The sequence below is a fragment of the Hyperolius riggenbachi genome, chromosome 1 (genome assembly GCF_040937935.1).
Source record: "Hyperolius riggenbachi isolate aHypRig1 chromosome 1, aHypRig1.pri, whole genome shotgun sequence".
NCBI lineage: Eukaryota > Metazoa > Chordata > Amphibia > Anura > Hyperoliidae > Hyperolius > Hyperolius riggenbachi.
Genome location: NC_090646.1, coordinates 488,488,583 through 488,516,451, shown reverse-complemented (window position 1 = coordinate 488,516,451; position 27,869 = coordinate 488,488,583). Strand labels below are relative to the sequence as shown.

The 27,869-nt window shown below is 46.8% G+C and overlaps 1 protein-coding gene across 1 annotated transcript; it reads left to right on the top strand.

The window, feature by feature from the left end:
• LOC137522443 (glutathione S-transferase theta-1-like) lies at positions 1-23,426 on the top strand. Its single transcript, XM_068242508.1, has 5 exons — positions 1-182; positions 6,027-6,114; positions 19,074-19,224; positions 21,944-22,120; positions 23,085-23,426. Exons 1-5 carry the CDS (start codon positions 68-70, stop codon positions 23,286-23,288), a joined length of 735 nt encoding a protein of 244 aa, XP_068098609.1. The 5' UTR covers positions 1-67; the 3' UTR covers positions 23,289-23,426.
• Positions 23,427-27,869: the final 4,443 nt, after the last annotated feature.

Sequence of the window (27,869 nt, the reverse complement as noted above, 5' to 3'; positions counted from 1 at the left end):
CCTCCTCCACATTCACTGCACAGACTAGCTGCAGGCAGTGTCAGAAGTTACTCTACAGACCTTCACCATGCCAGATCTCACCCTCTATGTGGATCTGCTGTCCCAGCCATGTCGCTCTGTCTATATATTCGCTAAGGCTAACAACATTCCCTTCAACAACCATGAGATGTCCCTTTTTAAGGGTGAGTCCTAAATCTGAAGAATTGCCAAACTGAGAATATCTGTGAGTGCCTGTGGCAGAGTAGTGGTTCCACCATAGTAGCCTTGAACATGTAATATTGGGAATGATTGTACAGTATGTTGAACTGCTCATGTGTCTATGCTCCTCATTAATGTATGTTTTCCTATTATGTATGGAGCTATTGTAGATGAACACTAAATACAATAATAAATATGAGAAGATTGTGATGCTCAGCTAAAGGTACTATTTACAGTACAAACCCCATTATCCAACACCAACAGGGATTGGCTGATGCTGGATAAGTGTGCTTTATGGTTGCTTGAGAGTCAATGTTAAAAAATAGGCCTAGCTAAAAAAAAAACAGCACTATACACCACACTGTATACTTACCATCAACTCTGTATTAATGTTGAAATACAGTAATTAAAAACAAATCAGGACAAAGGATAGAGTGAGGCCTCTTGCACACTACATGCGATTTCGATTTTTTTTATACATCCGATTTTTTATTCCAATTAAAAAAATGTAGCAGCGTTTTTTACGTTTTTTAATCGGAATCAAAAATAGGATCAGATTAAAAAAATCTGAATTGCATGTAGTGTGCAAGAGGCCTTAAAGCTAATGTTAAGCGCAAAGAAAACCCCCAAAACAGAGGCTTTCCGCTCCTCTTACGGTCCCCCCGTTTCAGTGATGTCACTCCTGTTTGAATCCCCCACCGTGGCGTGGGAGGCATTGGAAGTCTTCAGGAGACGAGTGCTCTCGAAGATGGGCAGCTCTGCACTCACTGCATGCGTGAGTGCGCAAGACAACATGCATGTGCAGCACGGAGCCGCATGTCTTTGGGAGCACTCGGGCTCCCAGAGACTTCCAAAACCTCCTGCCGGCAGCACAGAGCAGTATTCGACTAATCAATCGGATACAGCTCCCCGGGGTGACAGCACTGGAAGGAGGGGACATGAGAGGAGCGGGAAAGCTCTATAGGACCCAGAGCCTCCCCTCTCCATAGGTAAGTATCTGTTTTGTATTTTACGCTTAACATTCACATTAACATAATGTAACCGGGGTTTATTACTGTATAAGAAGTGTAAAAGTAGATTTATGCGTTGTGCAAGGCCAGATTTTTTTTTTCTGGTTGGTTGAGACTTCTGGTTAAAGTGGACCCAAATTAAAAATAAAAGATTTCAGAAATAAAATCTATTTTCTAAATGATAATAATAAATAGCAGCCTTTTTTCAGCTGCATGATGACAAATATAAAATATTTTGCATTTATTGGAGGAACCCCTCCCTTCCTTTCAAATTGCCGGGACAGAATCCGGCGAACTGGTGGATTAGATGGTGTCCGGCAATGGAGGAATTGCTAATGGCTGCCACCTGTATAACCCTAGTTATGAAAAGAGAAGGGGGAAAAGCATGCATGGAAATGCTCTTAGGCTTGAAGGAGTGTTTATTCGTCTTTGTATGTGTCAGAGTGGTGCAACTCAATATTTTTAATTAAAAAATGTTTGGTTTGGGTCCACTTTAACTGAGTTCTGGATAACAGGGGTTTTACTGTAATATGCTTTTGGAGAATAAGCCTCTTTGTATTAAATATTAGCCACTAGAAAAAAGACTGAGAAATTGCAGAAGATAAGGTAAGTGTTTAACTGACAAAACACGTTTTGCCAGTCCTTTGTAGGGCAAAGTACACCACCAGGTACGGCCCTGTCTATACCAACTAATAGCTTGGTGAGCAGAGTGTTTATATGGTGCCTTTGTAGCTCAAACTAGGAATTTACAGGCAAAAAAATGTTATTTAACAATTTGATCACCTGACCTGATGCAGTCAAGCAGAAGGAATTACCAGCAACTACTGTGTGCAGGAATGCTGCTTGACTTGCTATAATGGTGTTTACATTATAGTGGGGCAGGGCACACACACAGCAAGTCAAGATGATTGCAGCCTGAACTCTTGAGTTAGTGCTACAGGAAGTGGCCACTAAAGGGGCCCATACACTGGTCGATTACAGCCATCGATCAATCGATTCTATAGACTCGATCCATTGGAAATTGATTCTATCGAATCAGCCCATCAATCGATTTGTGGCAGATTTGATCGATTTGATCTATCTGACTGGATGGAAAATCTAGGCAGCAGATCGATGGCCTATAGCGTTGCATTGGATCTAATGGTCCAATAATGCATTTAGATTGATTTCCAGTAGATTTAATTCTGAAATCTATTGGAAATCTCTTCCTAGTGTGTGGCACACATCAGATAGATTCCTGTCACATTCTACTTGACAGGCATTTGACAGAAATCTATCTGATGGTCAAATCTGCTGCAAATCTATAAGTGTATGGCCACCTTAAAGGTGCCCATACACTGCGCCAAATTCCCGCCGATATACAGCAGATTCTATCACAGTGATCGAATCTGCTGTTAAATCGATAACGCAAACGCTGATCGATCGACCAATTTCCATCTGAGAGCGATCTGTCCCGGCGGAAAATGTATCTCAATCGCCGGCGGATCGGGAGCGTGTCAATAGCGGCGTTCGATTGGTCGACGACTGACGCAGCATAACGGCAGCAATATATTACCTCTCCACTGGTGCGAGTCCCCACTGTCCCTTCTCCGGCTGGCCATCTTCTCTTTACTTCCTGTCCCGTCCTTTCAGGGGAAGTTCAAACAGTAGAGCACCCTCTACTGTTTGAACTTCCGCTGGTCACAGGACGATAGAAATCGATAGAAATCTGCCACAATGGGATTGGCTTACAGTGATGACAGGGTCAGAAGCCAATGAAATCGGCTCCTGACTGGCTCACACAGCTCTGCAGTCATACTGACGGCAGGGCGAGAGGGTTGCAGCGGGGACAGAGCGGCGTGATCGGCAGGACCACACAGCGACGATTTTTGAAATCTACGACCTGTCAGAGCCGCGCAGCAACAAGCAGGACATACCGGTAGATTGCAACCGCGCTGGTCCGGAAGCGGTTAATGCACTTAGCACGTTATACTTTTTATGAATTATTTATTTGCTTTAACAACTTTGCACAATATTGCACGAGACACTTTCAATTGAATTACTTATTATCTTTGCTAGATAGTATTACTAATTGTTGAATCAGCGTGTAATTCATTATGGAATATTAATGATTGCATTTGTAATTATTCATGTGAACTATCTCTGTATTGTACCACGATTAATTAATGTTGCAGTAGCAGTGTGCTCCCCAATTTTTTTTTTAATTGATTTTTATTGATTTTTTTTTGGGGGGGGGGGGGTTCCAAATACAATGTGATTATTTCAGTCATTGAGCTTTGTGTTTCGGGGGACATCTTTGTGCTGGTAATAATTATTAAACATCCATGATGTATTTTGTTTTGGGGCTCCTTTTTTGGAAGGCGGACCTGAACTCAGAACTTCCTCTCAGCTCTGCAAGATAAGCAACACCATGATATCCTTTACAGAGAAACATTTCCTTGTTACAGCTTATAGAGCTCCTCAGAGATGGTGCAGTGTAGTTACTTCCTGGTTTTCTGGGAGCACATGAAGGGTTAACATCTTGTGTTTACATATTAGCTCTCGGCAGACAGCTAGGAGATCAAATTACACTTGCTCATTAGACAGGCTGTTCTATATAAACACATGCAGGGTGGACACAGGGTGGATTTCTCTGTAGAGGGATGAGGCTGGTGGATTTCTCTCTATACGAAACACAATGGGATGTCCACGGGCCTCAGGCCTTACTTAATATGTCATAGGGAGTCACAGATCACGGTAGGAGGTTCATCAAGCCACCAATGCAATCATGTCCATACACATACAATCCGATCTGGACCCTTATAGGGGACATTTTTACATGCCCTTTATCAAGTGCTATGTGTATAGACAGGATTTCTCTCTATAAACACATGCAGGATGGACACAGGGTGGATTACTCTATATTCTCCTTTTCTCCTGTGTAAGAGTTCAGGTGCGCTTTAAGTAATCCACCACTTAACGACCGCCTAACGCCCATAGGCGTCGGCTGGTCGTTAGTGGTATAGCATGGAAACCTTTCCATGCCAGTTCACGGAGACTGCCTCCATGAACAGTGTGCGAGCCGCCGATCGCGTCTCGCACGCATAATGAAAACATGCGGGGAAGGTATCCCCGCTGTTTACATCACACGGCGCTGCTGGGCAGCAGCGCCGTGACGTAGATCGGCGATCCCCGGCCTCTGATTGGCCGGGGATCGCCGGCATCTGATAGGCAGAAGCCTATCCTATCAGGCACAGGACGGATATCCGTCCTGCGCCGCTCACAGGGTAAGGGAGAGGGAGGGAAAGCCGGGGAGGGCGGAAAGCGCTGCGGAGGGGGGCTTTGAGGAGCTCTCCCCGCAAATCAATAGTAGCCGGCGGCGATCAGACCCCCCCTGCAGGACATCCCCCTAGTGGGGAAAAAAGGGGGGAAGTCTGATCGCCAGGCCACAATCCTGATCGGTGCTGCGGGCTGTAGAGCCTACACAGCACCGATCATTGCAAAATCCCCTGGTCCTTAAGTGGTTAATGTATTCCAAAATTATGGTTGTATACAACATCTAACAAATACCCAAGACAATTTGTAATATGATATGATAAAAAAAAAAACAATTGACCTGCGTCAAGCATATACATTATGCCTAATAAAAGTTGTAATTTACCTTTCTCCTGTCCATGTAAGCACCACACAAATAAACACTCTCTGACACTGAAGGGATAGAACGACCACTATCATGTGGTGCTCTGCATTATAGAAAGCCTCCCAGCTATTCTGTGTGATTAATGTGCGTAACCAGTGGCGTAGCTAAGGAACTGTGGGCCCCGATGCAAGTTTCACAATGGGGCCCCCGAAGCACTCTATACATAACAATTGATACAGCGCACCAAAACCAGCCAATGGCAACTACAGTGTCAGAAGTGCAAGAAGGGGATGGGGAACAATTTGTTAAAGAGAATCTGTATTGTTAAAATCACACAAAAGTAAACATACCAGTGCATTAGGGGACATCTCCTATTCCCCTCTGTCACAATGTCGCCGCTCCTCGCCGCATTAAAAGTGGTTAAAAACAGTTTTAAAAAGTTTGTTTATAAACAAACAAAATGGCCACCAAAACAGGAAGTGGGTTGATGTACAGTATGTCCACACATAGAAAATACATCCATACACAAGCAGGCTGTATACAGCCTTCCTTTTGAATCTCAAGAGATCATTTGTGTGTTTCTTTCCCCCTGCATCTCTCATGCACTGAAGTTTCAGGCTGCTCTTTTCTTCCTGCAAACAGCTTTGCCCTTGTCTGTAATTCCTCACTATGTGAAAGCCCAGCCAGCTCAGAGGACAATTTATCCAGCTTGTAAAAGATAAGAGAGAAGCTGCTCTAATCTAAATAACACACAGGCAGTGTGCATAGAGGGGCCTGGAAGGGGGAGTTCATAGCAGAACCACAACACTGAAGAACTTGGCAGCCTTCCAGACACAGGCTGACAAGTCTGACAAGAGAGAGATAAGTTGATTTATTACAGAGACTGTGATCGTACAAAGTGCTGCAGTAAGCCAGAACACATTAGAATAGCTTTTGGAACTTGTAGGATGATAAAAAACAGGATGCAATTTTTGTTACGGAGTCTCTTTAATGATTACCACTATTCACAGTATCTATAGAAGTCATTATTATGAGCACAGGACCAATAGAGAGCTAATACTGAAGTTGAGGGAGGGCCCCTCAGGCCCAAGGGCTCAGATGCGGTTGCAACCTCTGCACCCCCTATTGCTACACCCCTGTGCGTAACATTGTATCTTTCGTTATTACAGACTATAAATTTTCCTTTCTTTTTTCTGCAGGAGACCATATGACTGAAGAATTTCTTAAAATTAATCCCCTACATAAGGTGCCAACACTGAAAGATGGAAACTTCACAATGATTGAGAGGTGAAAGGAAATTTTATATATTGGAATTCAATCAATAATCCAAACAATTCAAATGCTTATACAAGAGGAATCGTATGTAAACACAGAGTCATATTGTACAAACCCTTATTTGTACAAATAAAAGAATTGGAACTTTATTTATAAAACATATGTCTATTAGAACGTACGAAAGTACTCAGTACTAATGTTTTGCCAGTGTGAGTGTTGGTATTGTATACGAGGCTCTGCAGGGTCCTTGTTTATCCCCCACCACTCCAGTACATATGCACAGTGTGAGGTGTAACTATCCCACAGTGACTCAAAGGTCACTATACACAGTGGCGGCTCCAGCTTCAGATTTTTGGGGGGGCTCAAAGGGGGCACAAGGGCTGGCAGGCCGGGCTTGGCGGGGCAGGGGGGGGGGGGGGTAACTTGTGCCGGTGTAGTTGTACCAGCTAAAAAAAATTAAGTAAACGTACGTAATGACAGATAGCCTTTCACCAGTAAATGCACATAAGAGTCAGCTTTTCACCAGTAAATGCACATAATGACAGACAGCGTTTCCCCAGTAAATGCACATAAGAGACAACTTTTCACCAGTTAATGCACCTAATGACAGACTGCATTTCCGCAGTAAATGCACATAAGAGACAACTTTTCACCAGTTCATGCACATAATGACAGACAGCATTTCCCCAGTAAATGCACATAAGAGACAGACAGCATTTCCCCAGTAAATGCACATAAAAGACAACTTTTCACCAGTTCATGCACATAATGACAGACAGCATTTCCCCAGTAAATGCACATAAGAGACAACTTTTCACCAGTAAATGCACATAATGACAGACAGCGTTTCCCCAGTAAATGCACATAAGAGACAACTTTTCACCAGTTAATGCACGTAATGACAGACTGCATTTCCGCAGTAAATGCACATAAGAGACAACTTTTCACCAGTAAATGCACATAATGACAGACAGCCAGTGTCCCCAGCATAGGTAACCAGGTGTATAGCTGTCCCCAATATATGTAGCCAGGCATATAGCTTTCCCCAGTATATGTAGTCAGGCTGGTGGTGGTGGGCTGGGGGCCCCAGGGCACCTCAATCCTGACTGGTGGTGGGCTGGAGGCTTCAGGCCTGCGTAGCTGGTGGTGGTCTAGGGGCCCCCGGGCAGCTCAGGCCTGGCTGGTGGTGGTGGGCTGGGGGCCCCAGGGCAGCTCAGGCCTGGCTGGTGGTGGTGGGCTGGGGGCCCCAGGGCAGCTCAGGCCTGACTGGTGGTGGTGGGCTGGGGGACCCAGGGCAGCTCAGGCCCTGCTGGGGGTGGTGGGCTGGGGGACCAAGGGCAGCTCAGGCCTGGCTGGTAGTGGTGGGCTGGGGGACCCTGGGCAGCTTAGGCCTGGGTGGTGGTGGGCTGGGGGCCCCAGGGCAGCTCAGGCCTGGCTGGTGGTGGTGGCCTGGGGGCCCCAGGGCAGCTCAGGGCTGGCTGGTGGTGGTGCCGGGCTGGGCTCAGGGCAGCTCAGGCCTGGCTGGTGGTGGTGGGCTGGGCGGAAGGACTCAGGCTCAGGCCAGGCTGGGGGCCCAAGGGAAGGGGGCCCCAGTGGTGGTGGTGGGCTGAGGGACCCAGGGCAGCTTAGGCCTGGCTAGTGGTGGTGGGCTGGGGGACCCAGGGCAGCTCAGACCTAGCTGGTGGGCTGGGGGACCCAGGGCAGCTCAAGCCTGGCTGGTGGTGTTGGGCTGGGGGCCCCAGGGCAGTTCAGGCCTGGCTAGTGGTGGTGGGCTGGGGGCCCCAGGGCAACTCAGGCCTGGCTGGCGGTGGTGGTGGGCTGGGGGACCCAGGGCAGCTCAGGCCTGGCTGGTGGTGGTGGTGGGCTGGGGTCCCCAGTGCAGCTCAGGCCTGGCTGGTGGTGGTGGGCTGGGGGCCCCAGGGCTCAAGTTGGCAATGGCAGTTGGCTTGACTGCCCACCCCACCCACCTTGAATGCTCGTCCTCCTGCTGCTGCCTGCTGAGCTGTCTCTGTCTGTGGCTGGCTGTCTTCAGACGCTTGCATACTGTCCAGAGTGACGCAGTCTCTGGTGCTCTGGTGGTGGCTGCGGAGTCCCCAGTCCCCACTGTGCTGCTGCCGGCCTGCTGACACAACGGCCGTCGAAGCTGCAAGCCTCTCTGAACCTGTGCGGGTGGGTGGGCCAGGCACGCTACATACTGGCTGCGTGCATGTCACGTGACGGACGTCGTCACTCACGTGACACAACGCCAGGCAGGAACGTTCCCTTGCGAGTCACTCTGTGCCTGCCAGCGTCTCTGACTCAGCTCTATTACCCGAGGCGGGGTTGTGTGTGTCACGTGACTGATCTGACAGCCAGGCCAGCCCTCCTCCAGCTCCAGTCCTCCTCCTTCCTCTCTAAACTTGCCGCAGGGGGGCTTTATAGGGGGCTGATTAGTTTACAGCTGGGGCTGAAGCCTGGGTAAGCCCCAGCGTGGCGCCGCCACTGACTATACACTGAGTGGGCACAGTCTGACTGAACAAAACATGGGATTACACTATGCTGACATTCTATAGTACGCTACGTGCCGCACAGTGTCTCCACCTGTCAGTGTACCAACACCTCAGCTATACTGTCACAATAATGCTGGAACGGCAGATAAGTCTAAACAGGGGTGCTCATAAATAGATACAGTGACACAAACACCTAAAACTCAACATGTTCCCCCCCCCCCCCCCCCCCCCGAAGGGCTTTGTCAGGAGTACTGTACATTGGTGCAGTGCTATTTACAATATATATACACAAAAATCACTCCAAGTCACATCAAATTGTCCCCCAACAGCATATAGCTCAAATCTGAAATCCCGTCCCACGGGACCTGAAATCCCATGGGACGGAAGTAAACAAACCCATCATGTGGTTACCAATCACCAGCTGTGTTACCATAACAACGGCTAGTGTCTATGTGATAGCGGCTATGGCATACTGGATCGAGTGGAGGGGAAGGGGAGTGGCATAGAACAGATCAGTGCCTCATCCCACTCCACATACTCAGCCGATAGACTGCAGTAATGCCACAGGGGTAAACTTTGGAAAAGCGCATTTACAGTGTGCATAATTAAAGTGTAGGTGAGGATTATGATAAACTGAAGTTGGTGGAACTGAGATCAATGGGACTGATATTGAACTGGCATTCAGAGATATATTTGGGCAGCATGGAGGCGTAGTGGTTAGCGCTTTCACCTTGCAGCGCTGGGTCCCTGGTTTGTATCCCAGCCAGGTCAACATCTGCAAGGAGTTTGTATGTTCTCCCTGAGACTGTGTGTGTTTCCTCTGGGCACTCCTCCTCCCACATCATAAAAACATACAGTTAAGTGAATTGACTTCCTCCTAAAAATTGGCACTAGACTACGATACATGCACTACCCGATACATACATAGACATATGACTACGGTAGGGACTAGATTGTGAGCTCCTCGGAGGGACAGTTAGTGATAAGACAATATATTCTGTACAGCACTGCATAAGATGTCAGCGCTATATAAATACTAAATAATAATAATACATTTCAAACATATAAAGACTTCACAAGGACCTCTATAGGGCCTGATTCACAAAGCAGTGCTAACAGTTAGCACGCTGGTGAAAAGCCCTTTATCATGCCTAAGCTCAGTTTAGGCATGATAAGTTTAGGTGGGATAAGTTTAGGTGTGATAAGTTTAGGTGTGATAAGTTTAGGCATGATAAGTTTAGGTGTGATAAGTTTAAGAGCCAACTGGGTTAGCACCGCAGTGCAGAGCTGATCAAAAGTTTTACGCTGGCAAAGTCTGGTGCACTTCGTATAAAGTTTAATGGCGCTGTTTTGCGTGCGGGACTTTGCAAGCGATCTAAACGTATCTAAACTTATCATGCCTAAACTTATCACACCTAAACTTATCATGCCTAAACTTATCACACCTAAACTGGCTTTTCACCAGAGTGGTGCAATGGTTATCATGCCTAAAGTCTCTAACTGGGTTAGCACCGCTTTGTGAATCAAGCCCATACTGTGCTTGATTCACAAAACAGTTCTAACCTAGTTAGCACGCCTAAAGACTTTGGGCGTGCAAACTAGGGTGCTAACTAGGTTAGCACGCTCAAAGCAATTACAGATCGCACGCTGCGTGGTGCGCTGAAATCGTGCGCCGTTAACGGTGCTCCGTTCGCGACGTTTTGCATGCAAAGGCGAATTAGCGCGAGAACGGAGCAGCATTAACGGCGCCCGCCGATTTCGGCGCACCGCGTAACATTTTTGCCGCACTGCACAGTGCGCGCAAACGTCTGTGCGCGTGTACAGGCACTTTAGGCGTGCTGAAGGGCTTTTCACAAGCGTGCTAACACTTAGCACTGCTTTGTGAATCAAGTCCCCTGTATCTTAACCTCCCTGCCGTTCTAATTATTTGCTGCACACTGCAACAGGAGGGGGGTTTTCTTTTTGCTATTTTTTTTTAGCGTGTAGCTAGCCTAGTGCTAGCTACATGGTTCTCCCCTCCCTTCGTTGTCCCTCCCACCCCTCCGATCCCCTCCGGCGCAAATTCCCAACAGGAAATCCCGTTCTCAACGGGTTTCCTGTATGGGCTTCCCCTGTCGCCATGGCGACGATCGGACTGACGTCATCGACGTCAGACGGAGTCCCGATCCACCTCTCATCGCTGCCTGGCACCGATTGGCCAGGCTGCACAAGGGGTCTGGAGGGGGGGCGGCGCGGCAGGTAGTGGCGGATTGGCAGCAAGTGGCGGCGATCAGATGTTACACGCAGCTAGCAAAGTGCTAGCTGCATGTAACAAAAAAAATGTATGCAAATCGGCCCAGCAGGGCCAGAGCAATCCTCCGCGGCGGGTTACCCCGAGCTGAGCTCGGGATAACCGGCAAGAAGGTTAAAGAATATATTACTGTGTGAGGCCTGAGAAATCTGGTTAAACTTCATTCCCATACTGAAGATGGTGAATTTATGTGAATATGCTCTAAAGACAAAACATACTCTAGAACTAATGAAACATTTACATGATTATGAGTCTAAATTCACTGAGAAAGTAAAAGAAAAACTGGTTGATCAACAAAAAGTGATCCTAGAGTTTTCCAGTCATCCAGATTTTGACAGACTAATGCTGGGAATACACGATGCGTTTTTGCGTTCGTTTGTGCCGTCGTTTTTGCTTTCGATCGATTCTACTCTCGATTCACTGCTCGATTCTCCTCTCGATTTCTTATCTTTTCTTATCAATTACATTCACTTGAATGAGGAGAATCGAAACGAAAGTAGAATCGACCAGATCCAACAGGTTGGAATTTATCTATCGAACCCATCTATCTAAAGTAAAAACTTAACGTGTATTCCCAGCATAAGGGCCTGATTCACAAAGCGGTGCTAACAGTTAGCACGCTGGTGAAAAGCCCTTTATCACGCCTAAACTCAGTTTAGGCGTGATAAGTTTAGGTGTGATAAGTTTAGATCGCGCGCAAAGTCCCGCACGCAAAGCAGTGCCATTAAACTCTATGCGAAGTGCACCAGACTTTGCTAGCGCAAAATGTTTGATCAGCTGTGCACTGCGGTGCTAACCCAGTTGGTGATATAGTTATCACGCCTAAACTTATCACACCTAAGCTTATCACGCCTAAACTGAGTTTAGGCGTGATAAAGGGCTTTTCACCAGCGTGCTAACTGTTAGCACTGCTTTGTGAATCAAGCCCATAGAGTCTAAACTGCAGACAAAAGTTAACCAGTATAGAGAAGACATTAAAGTTAAAAGAAAACTGTTGCAAAAATCTTAAAATTTAAAATATATGTAAACAGATACAAATAAGAAGCATGTTTCTTCGCGAGTAAAATGAGTCATAAATTACTTTTCTCCTATGCTGCTGTCACTTACAGTAGGTAGTAGAAATCTGACACTACCGACAGGTTTTGGGCCAATCCATCTCTCCATAGGGGATTCTCAGCATGGCCTTTCTTTTTTATAAAGACACTCTCTGAAAAAGATTTATATAAAGATGCTGGCCAGCTTCCCTGCTCACCATATACGTTTTGTCAGTTGGATGGTGCAACTGCCATTCACTAAGTGCTTTTTAAATTAAACAAAACCCTGAGAATCCCCATGAGGAGATGGGCTAGCCCAAAACCTGTTGGTTATGGTAATGGTCACATTTCTACTACTTACTGTAAGTGACAGCAACATAGGAGAAAAGTAGTTTATGGCTCAATTTACTCTGGAAGAAATGTACTTTCTATCTGTATATGTTTACATATATTTTAAATTTTAAGATGTTCACAAGAGTGGTCCTTTAAGAAGCAGAAGAAATTCTGTCATGATTGCCAGGACTTCAAAACAGGTCGAGTGTATAACTGGGCAGAGAAAAACGGCCAAACGGCAGTGGGGACTAATAATATGAATCACACATCTTGGTCAAACACCTCCACTAGCCACGACTCAGTAAGAGGGAGAACAGTAAAGAACAGAAACTATCTATGTCCTGATATCAATTTCCTGTGCCAGCCCCCCTGTTATGGTATCACAGCTGGTGTACAGGCCCAAATGATGGGTTTGTTTACTTCCATCCCTGCACAATCCTCCAGATACCCCATTGGTTGGCGCTAGGTAACCTTGAAGACAGGCCGCTGCAGGCGGAGGTGACATCGGAAGTGAGGTCACATGTGGTGGCTGTGGCATTGGGGATCCTTGCTATGCCTGCTAAATGTGCAGGCATTTTTACTGGATACAGAGGGCGAATGCCCTGTTTGCAGGACAGGAACCACTCTTCTCCTTGCTAACCTATGAGATGGGAGTGAACCAAGCATGAACCAATAAGTCAGGGTTGTGTCCCACATACCCTAGGGGTGGAGGTCATCCACCTTCCCACCATATTTAGAGCTGAGCCACACATAGGATTCCAGGTCTAATTTGAGCTATATGCTGCGGGGTGACATTTTAAAGTGATTTGGTGGAGGAATCGTTGTGTATATATTGTAAACAGCATGGCACCAACGTACAGCACTCCTGAAGAAGCCCTTCGGGGTGACAAATATTGCGTTTTAGGTGTTTGTGTCACTGTATATATTTATGAGCACCCCTGTTTAGACTTATCTGTCGATTCCAGCATTATTGTGACAGTATAGCTGAGGTGTTGGGACCAGTGCAGTTTCTAGGCTAAAATGCACCCAGGGCGAGGGTGTAAAAATTGCGCCCCCCCCCCCCCCCCTAGGTTAGATAGGTAGGTGCCTCTCAGTATAGGTTAGATTAGGTAGGTGCCCCCTAGTATAGGCTAGATTAGACAGGTGCCCCCCAGAATAGGTTAGATTAGGTAGCTGCCCCCCAGTATAGGTTAGATAAGGTAGCTGCCCCCCCAGTATAGGTTAGGTAGGTGCCCCCCAGTATAGGTTAGGTAGGTGCCCCCCAGTATAGGTTAGATAGGTAGCTGCCCCCCAGTATAGGTTAGATTAGGTAGCTGCCCCCCAGTATAGGTTAGATTAGGTAGCTGCCCCCCCAGTGTTGGTTATATTAGGTAGCTGCCCCCCAGTGTAGGTTAGATAGGTAGCTGCCCCCCAGTGTAGGTTAGATAGGTAGCTGCCCCCCAGCGTAGGTTAGATTAGGTAGCTGCCCCCAGTATAGGTTAGATAGGTAGCTGCCCCCCAGCGTAGGTTAGATTAGGTAGCTGCCTGCAGTATAGGTTAGATAGGTAGCTGCCCCCCAGTGTAGGTTAGATTAGGTAGGTGCCCCCCAGTGTAGGTTAGATAGGTAGGTGCCCCCCAGCGTAGGTTAGATTAGCAGCTGCCCCCCAGCGTAGGTTAGATTAGGTAGGTGCCCCCAGAATAGGTTAGATAGGTAGCTGCCCCCCAGTATAGGTTAGATTAGGTAGCTGCCCCCCAGTGTAGGTTAGATAGGTAGCTGCCCCCCCAGTGTTGGTTATATTAGGTAGCTGCCCCGCAGTGTAGGTTAGATAGGTAGCTGCCCCCCAGTGTAGGTTAGATAGGTAGCTGCCCCTCAGCGTAGGTTAGATTAGGTAGGTGCCCCCCAGTGTAGGTTAGATAGGTAGCTGCCCCCCAGCGTAGGTTAGATTAGGTAGCTGCCACCAGTATAGGTTAGATAGGTAGCTGCCCCCCAGCGTAGGTTAGATAGGTAGCTGCCCCCCAGTGTAGGTTAGATAGGTAGCTGCCCCCCAGCGTAGGTTAGATTAGGTAGGTGCCCCCCAGTGTAGGTTAGATAGGTAGCTGCCCCCCAGCGTAGGTTAGATTAGGTAGCTGCCCCCAGTATAGGTTAGATAGGTAGCTGCCCCCCAGCGTAGGTTAGATTAGGTAGGTGCCCCCAGAATAGGTTAGATAGGTAGCTGCCCCCCAGTATAGGTTAGATTAGGTAGCTGCCCCCCAGTGTAGGTTAGATAGGTAGCTGCCCCCCCAGTGTTGGTTATATTAGGTAGCTGCCCCGCAGTGTAGGTTAGATAGGTAGCTGCCCCCCAGTGTAGGTTAGATAGGTAGCTGCCCCCCAGTGTAGGTTAGATAGGTAGCTGCCCCCCAGCGTAGGTTAGATTAGGTAGGTGCCCCCCAGTGTAGGTTAGATAGGTAGCTGCCCCCCAGCGTAGGTTAGATTAGGTAGCTGCCCCCAGTATAGGTTAGATAGGTAGCTGCCCCCCAGCGTAGGTTAGATAGGTAGCTGCCCCCCAGTGTAGGTTAGATAGGTAGCTGCCCCCCCAGCGTAGGTTAGATTAGGTAGGTGCCCCCCAGTGTAGGTTAGATAGGTAGCTGCCCCCCAGCGTAGGTTAGATTAGGTAGCTGCCCCCAGTGTAGGTTAGATAGGTAGCTGCCCCCCAGCGTAGGTTAGATTAGGTAGCTGCCCCCAGTATAGGTTAGATAGGTAGCTGCCCCCCAGTGTAGGTTAGATTAGGTAGGTGCCCCCCAGTGTAGGTTAGATAGGTAGGTGCCCCCCAGCGTAGGTTAGATTAGCAGCTGCCCCCCAGCGTAGGTTAGATTAGGTAGGTGCCCCCAGAATAGGTTAGATAGGTAGATGCCCCCAATAATGGAGGGGGGAGCCGCAGGGAGGGCAGCCCGACCTCTCCCTCCCTCTCCTCTCCCGGGCGCCCTCCGTGCTCCCCCCTCAGATGCAGAGTTCGTGAGCAGCAGGGATTGGGAAGCGCTGTTTACAACTCACCGGCTGCCTGGCTCCAAGCGCTGCTCTCTCGCCGCTGGTTTCCCCTCTCTGTATACATACTGATACACGCTGCTTCCGGCTACAGGAAGCAGCGTGTATCAGTACGTATACAGAGAGAGAGAGAATGGAGACCAGCGGCGAGAGAGCAGCGCTTGGAGCCAGGCAGCCGGTGAGTTGTAAACAGCGCTTCCCTGCTGCTCACGAACTCTGCATCTGAGGGGGGAGCACGGAGGGCGCCCGGGAGAGGAGAGGGAGGGAGAGGTCGGGCTGCCCTCCCCGCGGCTCCGGCTCCCCCCTCCATTATAGCGCCCCCCTCCCAACAGCGCCCCGGGCGGCGGCACGCTCCGCACGGGGCAAGAAACGGGGCTGGTTGGGACACTGACAGGTGGAGAGTGGAGACACTGTGCGGCATGACATCCAGAGTACTATAGAATGTCAGCATAGTGCAATCCCATGTTTTGTGCTCAGTCAGATTGTGCCCACTCAGTTTGTAGAGTCACTGTGGGATAGTTACACCTCACACTGTGCATATGTACTGGAATGGTGGGGGATAAACAAGGACCCTGCAGAGACTCGTATACAATACCAACACTCACACTGGCAAAACATTAGTACTGAGTACTTTCATACCTTCTAATAGATATGTGTTTTATAAATAAAGTTACAATTATTTGTATCTGTACAAATAGGACTCTGTGTTTGCAACTGAATTAATAACTTGGAATTTTATTGATTCAAACTCAGTGTAAGGAAGTATCAGCCCCCTTTCACACTTACCACACTTTATTGCGTCGCAGTACTCTCCCCCGCCGCAGCTCATCGCAAGAGCAATGTAAGTCTATGGGGACTTACACACTGTGGCAACGCAGTGAGATGTGGAAGTAGCAAAATCAATGCAAGACTGTCGCAAACTCCACATGATTCATTCCTACCACACTGATTGTGCAGCAATGCAAGTCAATGTGGTAAGTGCAAATGCACAATCGTGGTTGCGGTGGTGCGCGCAGACGTAGGGCAATTACATTACAGTGATGTACTTACCGTCCATGTCCAGCAGGGAGCATGTCACTGAGCGGGAAGGGGGGATGCCTGAGCTACAGGAATCACCCTTCTGGCACTGTCTGCCGCAGGGTCTAAGATACAGAACATGGTGCGATGCGATTGTTCTGCCCGGGGCTCTCGTGGCAATCACAGCGCACCATAGCCCATATGCAATTCACTTTTTGTCCTGAGTTTTCTCCTAGGTGACATTTTCACAACTTGCCAAAACAGGCCTTTGAGACCAGCAGCAAGCAAGAAAATCCTCCAAATTATTTTGCCAGCGCTTTCACCTACTTTGTGGTAAATTTTCAATTGTAAAGTGCTGTAAAGAGAAGATGAACAATTATCTCCTAAGAGAAAACGCAGGAGAAAAATGTAATTGCATACAGGCCAATGTGTGTAAGTAGCCTCAGAGTCATTTCAAGCAGTTTGTGGTTCACCATCTAGATCAGTGGTACTCAAACTAAGGCCTGCAGGCCGAATGTGGCCCCCTGAGGCTTTTTTACCGGCCCCCACACACAAAATGTATTACTTAAAGGAATACTTAAGTCAGCTAAAAAAAATGACTTTTACTCACCCGGGGCTCTCCTCAGCCCCCTGCAGCTGAACGGAGCCCTCGCCGTCTCCCTCCGATGCGCCTGGACTCGCCGGCGGCCACTTCCGGTTTGGCCGTCACCGGCCGACAGGCTGGGAATGCGGCTGATTATCCGCGTCCCCGGCCACAATAGCGCCCTCTATAATGCTATTGCGGCCAGGGACGCGGATAATCAGCCGCGTTCCCAGCCTGTCGGCTGGTGCCGGCCAAACCGGAAGTGGCCGCCGGCGAGTCCAGGCGCATCGGAGGGACACGGCGACGGCACCGCTGCAGGGGGCTGAGGAGAGCCCCGGGTGAGTAAAAGTCATTTTTTTTTTGCTGACTTAAGTATTCCTTTAAAGATGCAGTCAGCTACATCTTTAAATATTGGTGGTCTGCAAATAAAATCGCAGTGCTGGCACCACCCATCCACATGGAAGCCAGAAAGCAATAATTTGCTGGTTTCCAATCAAATTCCACATCAGGTGACAATGCTGTCCAATTGGACTGCAGGTTGTCACCTGGGTATGCTTTACTGTCAGGCACTGCAAGACTTCTACATCATTTCATTTATACTCCGGCCCCCAAGCAGTCTGAAGTATGTTGACCCGGCCCTCGACCCAAAACGTTTGGGGACCACTGATCTAAATGATTAAGTCAATTGAATATGAGCGAGTTACAGAAAGATCCTATTCCTCTGATATGCTTTTCTGGAATCAGATCAGGTTATGTGTACCTGAATCATCCTATTAACTCTGCTTTTTATATTCTTGTAAAAATGGCAAGGATGTTGTTTGGGCTGGTGATATTATTTGGGTAGTTACAGCAGCTATGAACATCATAAAACCTGCTTTGCTGGAAAAAAAATCTCAGCAAAAAGGATTCTTGTCTGTCAACTACTGCTCAGTGTTTAGTTCCTGACACTTCTTCAGTGCTACAGCAAACTGACAGGTTGCCACACTGAATTACTTGTATAATCAGTGTTGGTTCTTGTGTAGGCATGTCTGTGTGCCTGATGTTCTGGAGGTATGCTAAGGGTGTGTACTTTTAGCCAATTTAGACTGGTCGAACTAACCACTTCCATGTAGTTAAAGGACCAATAGATTTTGAACAGTATGGACAGATAGTGGAGGTAAGCTCTCATAATACATAGATGTGGTAAAATTGGCCAATGAAAATTGGGTGTGCATACAAGGCTTTACCCTTGGCAGGGGCGTTGCTAGCCCCAAAGATCAGTGGCATGTGCCCCGGATCTATTCTGGGGTGCTCCGGATATCCTCCAGGCTGTCATCTGTGGTACCTCAATGGCGGGCATGCTGGATGCTGTGGTACTTGTTTGTGGTACCATTGTGATGCCTCAATGGGAGGTCCGTGGGAGCATGGGAGGGGGTCCACTAGTAGGTCAGGGAATGCTATGGGGGAACTGCCAGACAACCTGGTGGCCGGCCCGCCCGCCTAGCAGAATGCCAATACTGCCACCACAGAAGCTAAGTAACTCTGCCTAGTTATGTTTAAGTGATACTGCCTATATATGTGATATGCTGCAATTTTTTTTGTATTAATGGAGAGGGGGCTTCAGTCAACATTATTCTGTGAAGTGCATGTAAATTTGGCTCCACCCATGACCACACCCACAGTTATGTGGCCCAGCTAGAATGCCCAAAAGTGCCCCGGATCTCTAAAGCCCAATCTACACGATACGAATCTTTGTGCGATTCGATTACGATTCTATTTACGATCCGATTGAATCCGACATGTCCGATCAGGATTCAATTCAATTCAATTTGCCATTGCATAAGAATGGCAAATCGAATTGAATCGAATCCCGACCGGACATGTCAGATTTAATCGGATCGTAAATAGAATTGTAATCGAACCGCACAAAGAATCGTGTAGATGGGGCTTTAGGATCCTAGCAACGCCCCTGACCCTTGGAACTAGTACAAGTACTGGGCTGTAGGAAACTCTAGCACAAGTTGACATCGGCTATTGCAATATTGCCCTCATAGGTCTCTGAGTGAATGGCTGCATATTGTGAGGAAAATCTAAGCTACTTTTCTGATGGCAAAGGTCCGGTTAGTGCTTTCAAAGAAACAGCTGATAATTGGAGCACTAAAAGTGGTGATCCTTGTTCAGGAAGTCATAGCTGGTCATTAGCCAATAACTGTTTTTCTGTTTCCTTGTCCATTCTTTTCACCAGCACTGCAATGCTCCTATATATGGCCAATAAGTTCAAGACTCCCGATCACTGGTACCCCTCTGACCTGCAGAAACATGCCCGGGTGGATGAATACCTGGCTTGGCAGCATACTAATACCCGTCCCCAGGGCTCCAAGCTATTTTGGATTAAGGTAACATAGATGTTGATTATGTCCAGAGAAAGCCCCTGCAAACAGAGGAACAATGTAAGAATACAGTATGATACAATTCAGTTCATTACAATCTCTCCTACCAGTCCACTCTGGGACCTGTAATTACTTAAAGGGAACATGAAGTGAGATAGAAATGGAGGCTGCCATATTATTATTATTATTATTATTAATTGTATTTATAAAGCGTCAACATATTACGCAGGGCTGGACAATAAATAGGGATACATACAATGTAAACAAGAGGTGACAGACAGAGGGGTAGCGCACAGTTATACAACAGTTATACAACATAGCACAAGGTTATCCATGCAATGTATAAGATGCATGATTATGTGATTTTACAGAGACTCAGTAATTACATGACAAGGGTGTCATAGTTGGGGTTGCAAGATCAAGAAGGACAAGCCAGGGGGAGGGGGGAGACCCTGCCAAAGGCTTACAATCTAAAGGGTGTGAGTGACAAGGTAGGGCTGTGGAAAAGGTGCTCAGCTGATGAGTTAAAGTGGGGTAGATGGGGTGTAAGTCATTTTAAAGAAATGTGTTTTGAGGGCTTTCTTGAAGGTGTTGAAGGAAGGAGTGAGTCTGAGAGAGTTCCATAGGGTGGGGGCGGCTCTTAGGAAGTCTGGTAGGCATGTATGGGAGTGAGAAATGCATGGGACGGTCAGGCAGAGATCATTGGAGGACAGGAGGGGGTATATACAGTAACTATGAAATGTAGGTTAATTGGGCGTGTCTTGTGCACAGATATGTGCGGAATCTGGCTGTACTGCTGATCTCTTTGGCTACAGTAGTGTCTGAAGCATGCACCAGAAACAAGCATGCAGTTAATCGGATCAGACTTTGGTTAGAAAATTTGATCTGCATGCTTGTTCAGGGTCTATGGCTATAAGTATTAGAGGCAGAGGATCCGTAGGGCAGCCAGGTAATTTGTATTGTTTAAAGCAGGATTGTCACCATAAAAATCAAATTTCAAAAACAACTGATCTGAGTGTATTAAGTGATAAAGATGCTAATCCTGCATTCAAAACTTTCAAAACTTTTTCTGCTGTTATGGTTTGTAGTTATCACATACCTTAGAAGCACTGGCCCTTTAATTGCCATAGCCATGGGCTGGCAAAACAGTTGCATGCTGGGGGGGCGTACGAGATAACTGGCCGCCGGGAGACTTGGGCACAGGATACAGCCGGTATATGGCTGATCCTGCTGCAGCACAAGTCCCGGCTGTGTTAAATACTATTCCCCCTCTAGGTCCGCATGGATAGTGGGGAATGATGTAATTCGGCTTCGAGCTATTGTTGGAAGCCGAATTACAGTGTTTTAAATGTAACTTCAGCTCTGTCTTCTGACGGCGCCGAAGTTACACTCTGTGCGCCGTTATAGCCGTAATTCCTATTAGAGTCTATGGTGGCGCTGGCTGCACTTAAATCTCCTGAGCTGGATTCCTTGTGTTCCTGCTGGAAGGTCTTTTTATCTATAATACAGTATATTTCTCCTCTTCTCTTTATTTCCCCCTCCTTCTAATGACATAAAACAGTGCACTTCCTAGTATAGACCTCAGTGGGAGTGTCTGAAGACTCTGGGAGGAGAGTGGGTAATAAATACACAATTATCAAGAGAATAAAAAAGAGTGAGGGAGGAAATTATGTCAGGATTAGCTTTTAATCAAAGGTAACCAAGATGGAAACTGTCTAGAATAGGATTTTTCTGCTTTTCCTTTATATAATTCACAGGAATCATTACGTGGACAGTGCAATACATCTGTTATGTAAGTAGAACTAGTATTTATCTACTTATATATGTGTTTTTTATTTCTAGGTTAGCATGTGTGTCACTTGTTCTTTAAGAGGAAATAAATATGTCAGCCTTCTTATCACTCTCACTTCAGATTCCTTTTAACAACATACAGTAGATAGGACCTGCAGCCAAATGCAAATATTCACTAAGCTAATCATTTACCTAATGCCACCTAAAGTGGGCAGACATACTGATTACTAGATTCCTGACAGCTACAGCTCTTATTCTGTATAACCAAGCTTAATTTAGAGGATTAGTATTTCTATCAGTATTTTTACTTTCGCCAAGTGAGCAAAAAAGCACCTTTTTCACATATAATTAATCCTATTTAAAGTTAAAATTACAAGGAATATAAAAAAGAAAAGAACAGCACAGGATTAGTGCTGAGTTCCACATTAGTCCATAGGTCTTACCATACCTAGCTCTTTCCCACAGGTAGTAGAGTGGTATGACCTTATTTTCAGTACCTCAATTGCTTTCAGAAATGGGGCAAAAGCCTTGTATGAGCCACAATGGAATAAAGCACCGGGAATCCACATAGATGAGTTACAAACTTTGCTTTACTTTATATCACAGTAACAGTGTCAGCAAGGACGACGTTTCAGTCACCACAACCTTCATCAATGCACACTTGAAGAAAGGTCTTGAAAACCGAAATGTCATGCTTGTTGTTTCTGTGATATAAAGTATAGCAAAGTTTGCAACTCATCCAGGTGAAAATGGACCTCACTCTAGATATCTCAGTGTATCTGGGCAGAAAGCATACTGGATGCACTATATACCTGTAACTGAGGTTTTACAACAAATGGTTACACATACATTAGTCATATCTGGATTTCATGATAATCTTTAAATCACTAACTCAATGTATATTACACAGTATAAAAAAGTATTTATATTGCAGGCTATGACGCCCGTTCTGCTTGGACATGAAGCTAAACCTGAGACGTTGGACCCTAAGTTGGCAGAATTCAATACCACTCTGACCACTCTAGAAGAGTACTTCATAAAAGGAAAGCCTTTTATTGCTGGGGAAGAAATCTCTATAGCTGACCTAGTGGCTATTGTGGAGATAATGCAGGTGAGAGGCCTACTGGGATAGCACATTTATGTTTACACATTTAAAAAGCAGGGCAACCATGTCCAAGTCCATCAGATCAGTATTATTAATATTATTATTTTATGTATATAGTGCCAACATCTTACATAGTAAAAAAACAAATATTGGAGAACATAGACATGGCCGTTTCTAGGCCCGTGCGACCCACGCGGTCGCCCTGAGCGCTATTGGGAAGGGGGGAGCTGTAATAGAAGGGGAAGTCAGCCGCGGGGAGGGCAGCCCGACCTCTCCCTCCCTTCCTCTCCGGGGCCGCTCTCCATGCTCCCCCCTCCGATGCAGAGTAATTGTATCAGGAAGCGCTAGTCACAACTCACCTCCCTGCGTTCCACTTGCCGCTCACTAGCCGCTGGACTCCTTTCTGTATACACACTCATACACACACTGCTTCTGGCTAAACAGGAAGCAGTGTGTGTATCAGCGTGTATGAAGAGTGCAACTAGACCAGGCTAACCTATACTGCAGACACCCATACCTGGCTCCACGCACGGGGGGGGCGGGGTCGCAATTTTACACCCTCGCCCTGGGTGCATTTTAGCCTAGAAACTGCCCTGAACATAGATACATGAGAAGTTCAGAACGCTGTACAGTCAGGACATCCAATAATACAAGTACGCAGCAGCGCCGTATGATGTAAACAGCGGGGATTTCTTCCCCGCGTGTTTACATTTCACCTGCGAGCCGCGATCGGAGGCTCGCAGGCAGTTCACAGAGACACCCTCCGTGAACTGACATGGAAAGGCCGCTCGAACGAGTGGCCGTTTCCATGTAAAACCACTTAACACCTAGGTCCGCCGATCGGCTGACCGTGGTCGTTAAGTGGTTAATAGTTTTCATGAAATGCGTAAATCTAAGAATAGTAATATTATTTACTATAATGCAGCATTTTTAACAAATGAATTTCGTTATAAATTCTTCCCTTTGACAGCCTGTTGCTGCTGGAATTGAAGTTTTTGAAAGCAGACCAAAGCTGCTGGAATGGAAGCAGAGAGTGGTGGATGCTATTGGGCCACAACTGTTCCAGGAAGCCCATGAGAAACTATTGAATATGAAGACAAATATGCAAAATGTACAAATACCAGCAGAAAGGAAGGAGCAACTTAAAGGTGTACTACAATTTCTGTCACAATGATGCTGCTGCTTCCAACTATATAAAAGATCAAGGTCTATTTTTAAGAGCAAAATTTGCAATTTAACAATTCTACCAATTGTTACCTCTTTTGTAATAGTCATTATCAATAGGAAATAAAGAAAACTTTCTTAAAATGTCTTCTTGTGTACCAGGTTTACTATACAATTCTCAGGCAGAAATTGACTTCTTACATTCCAATTATGAAGCTGAATGGAGGGATGGAAACATTGACAGCCATACTTAAATAATTAAAGTTATAAACACTAAAGAGCCAAGAGTGCACAACTCCAATTGTGATTGGCCAATCTGACCACTTCCATGTAGTATGAGGGCCAACAGATTTTGAATGCTATGAACAAATTGCTTAGGTAAGCTCTCATACTACATGGTAGAAGTGGTAAAATTGGCCAAACACTGGATGAGTGAACTCGCCCTAAAGGTGCCCACCAATTATACAATCTTACCAAATCTATGTAGTAGAAAGGTGAAAATACCTCACATAGATACCCTAAGTCTGCTATGAACAGATACATCAATTTAAAAAAAATAGCTCAATAATCTACAAGCACTTTAACATATTCAATCAAATTCTTGCTAAACCACCATGGTCCAAGCAAATTTACCACCACTGTTTAAATAAATAAAGCCAACAACCTTAGCCAGGGCTGAATTTGTAGAAAGGCAACCATGGGTGGTGCTACACTGAGGCACGCTGGGGCACTGGCCCCCCTGGGAATCACTGCCCAGGCCCCCCCCCCCTCCCCCCCCGCGCCAAGTAACATACAGCTAACTGTCTCCAGGTTCCAGCAGTCTACAGTGAACAGGATAGGGTCTGCAAACAACTCTCCATGTCAGCCTAATGGTGCGTACACACGCACTACGGTCCGTCAGACCCTACCGCTGGGCGGACTTTCAGGCGACAGTAGCGTGTGTGTACGCACGGTCGGTGGACTGATAAGGCTGTTTCTGAGCAATCCGCCTGGTGGATCGTTCAGAAACAGCCTTATCAGTCTGCCGACAGTACATACACACTCGCTACTGTCGCCTGAAAGTCCGCCCAGCGGGAGGGTCTGATGGACCCGTCGTTGGCGGCCGTAGTGCGTGTGTACGCACCTTAGGTCTGTGTAGGGTAGGTGTTACGTAAACCAAGGGTCTTATAAATCTCACCTCACAATCCTTGCAAGATCCCTTGTAAGTAATGTATCTATATGACACTTATATTTGAAAAAAATTCTCTCTACCGCCTTCTGATTGTATGTCCTAACATTGACAATCAACAGGAATAGAAGCTAAAAAAGGCTTACAAGCTACCGTTTTTCTTTTAACTACTTGCCGACCAGGGGATTTTTCAATGATCGGTGCTGCGTGGGCTCTACAGCCCGCAGCACCGATCAGGAGTGCAGCAGGGCGATCAGACTACCCCTCTTTTTTCCCCACTAGGGGGATGTCCTGCTGGGGGGGTCTGATCGCCGCCGGCTGCATTTGCTTAGCGGGGGGGGGCTCTTCAAAGCCCCCCTCCGCAGCGTTCTCCGCCGTCTCGCCGCTGCCTCCCTCTCCCTCCCCCTGTGAGCTGCGCAGGACGGATTTTCGTCCTGCGCATTGAAGGATAGGCTTCAGCCTATCATATGCCGGCGATCCCCGGCCAATCAGAGGCCGGGGATCGCCAATCTGCCTTACGGCGCTGCTGTATGATGTAAACAGCGGGGATTTCTTCCCCGCCTGTTTACATTTTGCCGGCGAGCCGCGATCGGCGGCTCTCCGGCTGTTCACGGAGACACCCTCCGTGAACTGACATGGAAAGGCTGCTCGATCGAGCAGCCGTTTCCATGGTAACCCGCAGACGACCAGTTTACGCCAATCGGCGTTAGCTGGTCGTCAAGAGGTTAAACTAGCCAATAAACTAGATAATACTCCTCAAAACTTCCTGTCTGTAAAATACAAGCTCTAGTCTCCAGCAATTTTTAGCTACTAAGATAAGGTATTACACACAGAATGTTTCTCTCCCTCCTGCCTCTTTCCCCTCCCCTTGCTTGTAGAGTCGCGTAAAGCAGGTTGGGGGCTGGAATGATTTTTCTGTGATCTGTTCACACAGGAGCAGCTTGCTAGTAAGGATTAAAGCATGTCAGCAAACTAGCCAAGTACATCTGTAGGTAACCTTTCTTCAATAATAGCACCATTATTTGGACAATCTGCTCTGCTCAAACGCTTCTGAGTTCTGTTTGTGATGTTTACATGTGGTTTCTATCGTTGCTGAACTAGTTAGCCTTAATTTTATCACCTGAGTTTAGGCAAAAAATATCCGAAGTTCGCCATAGAGACATCAGTTTTGAACACCAAAGTAAGCCCCACCAGCCAACAATCATGTCCCCTTTGTGCCCTTACCCACTCCCCCCCCCCCCCAAGAAAAAAAGAGCTGAAGCTGTCTTCCTCCTCCTCAAGTTGTGTATGACTGCTCTGCTCTGGCCCTCCCAGGGCCGGGCCGAGGCAGAGGCTGAAGAGGCTCCAGCCTCAGGGCGCAGTGTAGGAGGGGGCGCACAATTCATTCAGCTGTAATTCCCAATTGTGTTTGAAGCACAAAGAAATAAGAAAAGGGCATACATAGCAGTGACTGCAAGCCAGATAACTAGAGATTAAGGTGGTGGGGATGTTGGGGGCCCTGGGGCGCCTCTTAGTCTAATAGCAATCAGTGTGTGACGGCTGGGGTGGGAGGGATGGAGGGGCGCACTTTGCTGTCTCAGCCTTGGGTGCTGAAGGACCTTGTCCCGACTCTGGGCCCTCCCCACAGTAATATATTACATAAGAAAATACGACAACATGGTGGGTAAGTGGGAGTTAATGAGCTTTCCATTAGCACCTCAGTCACTTGGCTACTACTCTTATATGCCCCAGGCTCTAATATAATTCATTCCTGCAGCATAAAAACTACATAGTAAGGGAACAGAACTAAAGAGAGCAACCTTTAGCTTCAAATGGTAAATAGACCAATTAACTGTTCCCCTTATCACTACAGCTGTTCATCTCCTTAGCTGCAACAATAACATGTGATGCTTTCCATACTGGCTACCCCCTTTCAAGGAACTATAGGAAGCATTGCTTAAACAAAACATTTACAACTGTATTTAATAAATAAACGTAACACATTATAAATACATAAATGAATAACTGGTCTTGACTTGAAATGTCATGTAAACAGCTACAGTGGGTTGCAAAAGTATTCGGCCCCCTTGAAGTTTTCCACATTTTGTCACATTACTGCCACAAACATGAATCAATTGTATTGGAATTCCACGTGAAAGACCAATACAAAGTGGTGTACATGTGAGAAGTGGATCGAAAATCATACATCATTCCAAACATTTTCTACAAATAAATAGCTGCAAAGTGGGGTGTGCGTAATCATTCGGTCCCCTGAGTCAATACTTTGTAGAACCACCTTTTGCTGCAATTACAGCTGCCAGTCTTTTAGGGTATGTCTCTACCAGCTTTTCACATCTAGAGACTGAAATCCTTGCCCATTCTTCTTTGCAAAAGAGCTCCAGCTCAGTCAGATTAGATGGACAGCGTTTGTGAACAGCAGTTTTCAGATCTTGCCACAGATTCTCGATTGGATTTATATCTGGACTTTGACTGGGCCATTCTAACACATAGATATGTTTTGTTTTAAACTATTCCATTGTTGCCCTGGCTTTATGTTTAGGGTCATTGTCCTGCTGGATGGTGAACCTCCGCCCCAGTCTCAAGTCTTTTGCAGTCTCCAAGAGGTTTTCTTCCAAGTTTGCCCTGTATTTGGCTTCATCCATCTTCCCATCAACTCTGACCAGCTTCCCTGTCCCTGCTGAAGAGATGCACCCCCCGAGCATGATGCTGCCACCACCATATTTGACAGTGGGGATAGTGTGTTCAGAGTGATGTGCAGTGTTAGTTTTCTGCCACACATAGCGTTTTGCATTTTGGCCAAAAAGTTCCATTTTGGTCTCATCTGACCAGAGCACCTTCTTCCACATGGTTGCTGTGTCCCCCACATGGCTTGTGGCAAACTGCAAATGGGACTTCTTATGCTTTCTGTTAACAATGCCTTTCTTCTTGCCACTCTTCCATAAAGGCCAACTTTTTACAGTGCATGACTAGTAGTTGTCCAATGGACAGAGTCTCCCCCCTTAGCTGTAGATCTCTGCAGCTCGTCCAGAGTCACCATGGGCCTCTTGACTGCATTTCTGATCATCGCTCTCCTTGTTCGGCCTGCGAGTTTAGGTGGATGGCCTTGTCTTGGTAGGTGTACAGTTGTGCCATACTCCTTCCATTTCTGAATGATCGCTTTAACAGTGCTCCGTGGGATGTTCAAGGCTTTGGAAATCTTCTTGCAGCCTAAGCCTGCTTTAAATTTCTCAATAACTTGATCCCTGACCTGTCTTGTGTGTTTTTTGGACTTCACGGTGTTGTTGCTCCCAATATTCTCTTAGACAACCTCTGAGGCCATCACAGAGCAGCTGTATTTGTACTGACATTAGATTACACACAGGTGCACTCTATTTAGTCATTAGCACTCATCAGGCAATGTCTATAAGCAACTGACTGCACTCA